Here is a 6000-nt window from a genome sequence, read left to right as displayed (position 1 = left end):
CTTGTGCATTGCTGCCCCATACTATTACATAATCAAACTATGATCTGTTCAGCCAATCACAACGATGCATTATCCAAGCAGAAGCTCACGACTTTTGAACCTCCCGAATCTGAACAGCGCAAGATATCCGCAAATCAACCTCTCCCGTTCGCCCGCCCGCTCGCCCATCGTCAATTGAGCAGCCACCACAAGTCCCTCGCCATGGCCTCCAGACTCTCGCCCCTCCTCTTCAGATCAGCCCTCCGCTCGGCGACGTGTCGAGCGGCGAGGCCCCAATTCCGCGCCTTCTCCCTCACAGCCGTCCGCCCAAGCGACACACTTCAAGTGGTAAGCACATCCTTTTACCCTTCCCCTGCCGACGTCAATTGCCTGTATGGCGAACCCCTGCAGCGAACTACAAACGAGGATGTGACGGTGTGGGCGTCCTCCGTCGAGACACAATTGCTAATCAGCCACCTCGTCCGACATAGCACCGCGACTCCCCGAAGAACAACGCCGACATCCCCTTCAAGTTCACCAAGGAGAACGAGGCCGTTATCGATGAGATCCTCAAGCGCTATCCGCCGCAGTACAAGAAGGCCGCCGTTATGCCCATCCTGGACCTCGGCCAGCGTCAGCACGGTTTTACCAGCATCAGCGTCATGAACGAGGTTGCCCGCCTCCTCGAGATGCCCCCCCAACGCGTTTACGAAGTCGCCTCCTTCTACACCATGTACAACCGCACTCCCGTCGGGAAGTACTTTATCCAGGCCTGCACGACCGTGAGTTCAACCCTCGTCACAAAATACGTACCATCTCTCAAAACGTCTATTATCCGAGTTTCCCGTGGCCGGGTCAGAGACTGGGAGCCGTTTCTGTTCGGCGCCATTGCCGTGCCAGGGCTACGGGGATTGATGCCATTCTGAATGAACGGATTGTTTGCTGACAAGTAATCCGCAGACTCCATGCCAGCTTGGCGGCGTCGGCTCCGACGTGATTGTCAAGGCCATCATCGACCACCTCGGTATCAAGCAGGGTGAGACCACCAAGGACGGCCTCTTCACTCTCCTCGAAGTCGAGTGCCTCGGCGCTTGCGTCAACGCTCCCATGGTCCAGATCAACGACGACTACTACGAGGACCTTACCCCCGAGACCACTGTCCAGCTGCTTGACGCCCTCAAGGCCACCGCGACCGCCACCGGCGGCGCCGCCGCTGCACAGGTTCCCAAGCCCGGCCCTATCAACAGCGGCCGCCAAACCTGCGAAAACAGCAAGGGCCTGACAAACCTTACCTCCGAGCCGTGGGGCCCCGAGGTGACGAGGAGCGATTTGTAAGACAAAACCGAGACCAGGAGAGCGAGCGAAGAGGTTGAGGAGAGTTTTTAGCGCGTGCGCGAAAGTCGAAGGGGACCCCCCACGAATGGGCCGAGCGGATGGAATAGAGCCGGAGCATGGTCTGGCTTGTATATAAAACACAATGTGCTGTATTCGATATGCATGGGAGAAACGGTTTAAAGATCCACGGCACTCTCCTAAAACTCCTGTGCCCGACCGAGGATACTTGCTTGTATTCCTTTGGTTTAAATGTGATGGTTTTGCTATGCGCTCAAATATGTGGTGTTTGAATGGGGGGGTATGAAGCGAAAATGCGTCAAGCAGAGTCGGGTTTCCAGAAAATATCTCACTCGGGGATCCTCAAAATCCAACCGTCTTTCAGTCTCTTGTTCTCAGAGCTCAGTCCTCCCCAGATAACAACACCAGCCTCCTCCACATCCCCCATTGGTGCTGTTGCAAACCAACCGCGCGGCGCTGGCTCACCATCATCGTTGTCATCATCATACGGCTCCGTCACGAGTCTTGTCCACTTGCCCTCACCCGTCGGCCGACCAATGGCCTGCAACATAGCATCCCGCACGCTAGCAGCGGTCATGCCGATAGGCGGTACCTGGAAAGCCCAGACATCGTCCCACATGGAGCCGGCGCCGGAGTGACCATCCGAGCTGGGTTCGCGCTCACCCATGATGAGCAACAAGTACTCGCGTCCGGCACCAACGGTGACGGCCTCGAGACCCGCCACACTTCTGTTTCCAGGCCACGTCTGACCCGGAATGAGGTGGATTTCCTGCTCGCCAGAGTTGGCACCCTGGACAATGCTCTGCCAACCGCCACGGCCGTGGACTGCGATTTCACCCTTGGAAACACCGTCGTCGAAGGTATCCATCTCAAGGTGTATAAAATCAAGCTGTCCGCCAATCTCAGCTTTGCCATCAAAGCCGCCGAACCGAAATAGCCGGCTCTTGCTGATTGTGATGGCGGCGCCACCACGCGCCGGTCCGGGCGCCGAGGGCAGCTGGCTCCACACTCGGGACCGCACGTCGAAGGCCCAAAGGTCATTAGTGCGCTCGCCGCTCGCCAGGCAACCGGCATGCACGAAGAAAGTGCCATAGCCATCATCCTCTTCGTCCGTGGCATTGACGGCAGCGTGGCCAACAATGGGAGCTTGAGGAATGCCCACCTCGGCGCTGTCGCCTTGGGCCCAGGCCCTCCAGGTTTGCTTGCCACGCGCGTGCTTGGGAGCAAAGTCGCGAGGACGATCAGTCGCGGCGGCTGAGTGGTAGCTGCGCGCCGAGGGCATCGGCAAGATGGTCACTCCGGGAGCGGGTGGCACAGGATCGAGGAAGGACCAAGTATTGATACGGGTGTCAAAGACCCAGACGCGACCACCCTCTTCGAGGGGTTTCATATCGGGTCCTCCGCGACCTCCATAGAGGAAGATGCGACTCCCAATGACGGCGGTGGCATGGCCGACACGGGGAGACGGTACATCGCCAAAAGAGGAAGTTTCGGCAAGAGCCGGGCCTTTGCCTTTGTCCAAGACAGGATCCGAGGATGTGCTTCCCGCGCCGGTCTCGGCGGACAAATCTTCTTCGTCTCCTGCGACGCCCGGAGAGGCAAGGGAAACCTCGTCAAGGAGCTGTTCCTTCAGCGCGGCCTTTTCCGCGACGTTCGGGGCGTCGGCCGGCTCCTCGGCCGGCTCCTCAACCGTCTCGTCGGTTTTCTTCTCGATGGGCGGGATGTATTGCTTCGTCGGGGCGGACTTGATCTTGTAGTAATCAGCGCCTGCACTGTTGTAAGGCAGTCTGATGACATGGACATCATTGTCGACAGGCTCCCGAGGGTTGATCTCGCCGCCGAAGACGTAGGCAGAACCGTTGACGACGCTGACGGTGTGGGAGGAACGGGCGAGGGGCGGGACGTCGATTCGCTCCCATGTGGCCTTCATAGCTTTTGGGCCTTTGCCGCTCGACAGAGACGGTCTCTTCACGTTGGGTATGTTCGGCATGGCGGGAAGGTTCTGGGGAAGGGATTGTAGGATCTCGGTCGTCCGACGCTTGAGAGCTCCGAAAGACTCCATGGTTGCTGAGGTAGGTAGGTCGTTTGTCCACACAAATACGGATGTCAATAGTCGATGGGGAAGAGGGTGGAGGACGGAGGGAAATAGTGGACGGGATTGCGTGGGACGAGGTCAAGTTTGTATGCTGACAACTTTGATCTTACGGTCAGGACGGACGACCTTGACAATATGACGTAGCAAGGAAGTAACGCTCACCTCAGCCGGGGGGAGGGGATCTTTTTGGTGGGTTGTAAGCGGGCAGTGAAAACAGGCGCCGGATGCGGATAGATATCAAGACGAGAAACAACGGGGAAAAGGCTGTGGTCCTGCAGGGCGAAGAAATGCTTTGTTGTTATAGAGTGGGAGACAAAAGGGAAGGGAGAAAAGAAAGTTTCCCTCCCATATTACTCCTACCCTCGCCTTCCCTCGTATCACCCACCCAGCGCTTGTTTTCAGCAGCAACGGGCGGGCTTTGTACGTAGGTAGATAGTACGATGGAGGATGGCTCAGCTTGCAGTGGGAAGCGGGGGAGCGGGCTTCCCTGAGCTCCTGCCGTCCTATCAAGAGCCCGGCAACGGCCGGCGCACATACCTCCAGTGGCACCCGTCGCCTGTCGCCCTATTGCGTAGGCACCTTAGTCGTCGGCAGTGTTATTGGTGGGGTAGGCAGGTACCAGTTCGCCGGCTCCATTGGGGAGCCGGGTCCTGAGGGGTCGTCTTACACGCCAGGACCTGATAATTGCTTATGCAGGACCCTGAATTTGTTTCTTTCGCCAGGTTAGCAGCAACACTCATTTTCATCGCCGGAAGGAGACACCTTGCTCTCGAAACTTCATCGCTGGTTGGGAACTCCCCCAGTTATACCATTGGCGTCGATCCAATGTCCAACCGGCAGGACCCAACGGTGCTACAACAGCAAATATCCGTTCCTCAGCATGACTCAACGTACATCCCACCTGCGCCCCTCAATCGCCGTATACTGGGGACGTGAGAACCCAATCACGAGCCGCGGTCGTCAACAAAGGCCAACGAGGCGCCCAGCACACAACCCATGTTGACTGATCGATCCCCTTGCAATTATCACTGTTGCCCTGCGTTCTACATTTCCGGGCTTGGATGAACTCCAACAACGGTGGCCGCACCGGGCACCGTTTGAACCCGACGCTTGTGCGATGCATGCTCCTTGGAGAGATCGTCATCACTTCCCTCAACTCGTTGCATGGGCGGGCGGCAACAGATCGGTTCATACCACATCGGCCAGGGAAGTCATGAATCCGATAATTCTTCTCCGAGATATGACGGCGGCTCGTGTGATGTGCTTCGCAATTGTCCGATACCTCTAACTCGGGCGCCGCGGCAGGTGATCGGCCCCATCGGTATACGGGACCCACTCATCGGCGCCGTCCCTGGGACTTGGGGTGGATGGTCCCGACTATTGTTTCCTTCCTGAGAAAATCTATGTACGCGACTCCATCCCCCAAGCTGGATCGCTGCAGCTACAATTCGACTGGAGCTGACGGCTGTTCAGCTGTGACCAGAAGGATCCGGCTGGATTCAGCTCCCTGCCGCAACGATGTCGATTTCTTGTTCGTGACGCTTGCTATGCCCTATTTCGGTCTATTCACTCTCCAGCTCCATCCAAACCGTTTCCATGGCTGGGTCGGCTTAAGTTTCCACCAGTTCAGCTCTTCGGTCTTTCCCCTGCACATCTACAGGCTTCGGGTTCCTCGTATGGCGGACAACCCTACTGCTAGCCATGACGCACGCACCCTGAAAGATCACATGGCGAGAATGAACTCTAGGGGCCAGACATCTCCATCAAGTCTGTACAAGAAGCCTTGTCGATGAAAGAAAGTCGAGAAATGGGAACATAATGGCTGCTTCCTGCACCCCGAACACGAGGCGGAATGGTGCAGCCAACATGCAACAGCGGAGGAATGCAGTCATAACTGGTCAATCCTTGTTCAGCCCCCAACCGCAGACCGTTGTGCTACATCCCGTCCATATCTCTCCCCCTTCATCATTGTTCCACTTCTGACCATACCAATAAAGTACTTTCAGAGCCTGGGAATCGTCATGATGGGCCTGGCCACATGGTATGTCGGGGGCCGTGCCACGCAGCCTACCATGGCGGAAGTGCACTGCCGCGACTCTATCTCGATAAAGTCCAAAGACGTGAGTGGATTTTTGGAAAAGGTAACGGACAGCTGTGTCGTCGGATGGTGTACCCTTGTGCCTCTCCTCCATTCTCTTTGCGGCGCAGTCGCCCATCAGACCGAACCGGCCTATCATTGTGGGCGCTCCCACGCAGATTGATGCTCAATCATTAGCCGCAGGAGCCGTTGGTTGGCATCTGAAAGCTGCAGTCTGCGTGGCTGTGTGTCCTAGTGTCATCACTCTATCCCACCAAGCAGCTGCAGGACCCGCCGGTGTCCCACGGGTACTAGTGCTGACAGCGTCTATGCTTAGTACCTCGTTGGCTGCGATCCCACCCACGAAATCAAGTCGTTCGGGGAGCGGGACGAGGGTGAAAATCAGGTTTCCATGGGCGTTGGGGGCCGAACTGACACCCAAGGCTTCCATAGGCGCATCTGGTTCTTTTCTGACACCCCACCCCCTTTTCGGCTC

At 57.2% G+C, this 6000-nt stretch overlaps 2 protein-coding genes across 2 annotated transcripts; one reads left to right on the top strand and one right to left on the bottom strand.

The window, feature by feature from the left end:
• On the top strand, window positions 1-1510 carry CDEST_13689 (Putative NADH-quinone oxidoreductase subunit E, Thioredoxin-like superfamily, NuoE). Its single transcript, XM_062929845.1, has 3 exons — window positions 1-327; window positions 471-761; window positions 940-1510. The coding sequence occupies exons 1-3, from the start codon at window positions 40-42 to the stop codon at window positions 1312-1314; spliced, it is 954 nt and encodes a 317-aa protein (XP_062785896.1). The 5' UTR covers window positions 1-39; the 3' UTR covers window positions 1315-1510.
• A 12-nt stretch (window positions 1511-1522) lies between these two features.
• CDEST_13688 (Putative kelch-type beta propeller) lies at window positions 1523-3764 on the bottom strand. The gene is made up of 2 exons (XM_062929844.1): window positions 3590-3764; window positions 1523-3525 (listed from the first exon to the last, which is right to left on the bottom strand). The coding sequence occupies exon 2, from the start codon at window positions 3392-3394 to the stop codon at window positions 1661-1663; it is 1734 nt and encodes a 577-aa protein (XP_062785895.1). The 5' UTR covers window positions 3395-3525; window positions 3590-3764; the 3' UTR covers window positions 1523-1660.
• Between the last annotated feature and the right edge of the window lie 2236 nt (window positions 3765-6000).

This window comes from Colletotrichum destructivum, chromosome 9 (genome assembly GCF_034447905.1).
Source record: "Colletotrichum destructivum chromosome 9, complete sequence".
NCBI classification, from domain to species: Eukaryota; Fungi; Ascomycota; class Sordariomycetes; order Glomerellales; family Glomerellaceae; genus Colletotrichum; species Colletotrichum destructivum.
Note: the sequence above shows the minus strand (reverse complement) of the source record. Positions and strands in the feature narration are given on the sequence as shown.

Coding starts and splice junctions, on each gene's coding strand:
- CDEST_13689 (XM_062929845.1), top strand. CDS start 40: ATGATCTGTTCAGCCAATCACAACGATGCATTATCCAAGCAGAAGCTC. Junction 328..470: donor CAAGCGACACACTTCAAGTG/GTAAGCACATCC, acceptor CGTCCGACATAG/CACCGCGACTCCCCGAAGAA. Junction 762..939: donor TTATCCAGGCCTGCACGACC/GTGAGTTCAACC, acceptor AGTAATCCGCAG/ACTCCATGCCAGCTTGGCGG.
- CDEST_13688 (XM_062929844.1), bottom strand. CDS start 3,394: ATGGAGTCTTTCGGAGCTCTCAAGCGTCGGACGACCGAGATCCTACAA.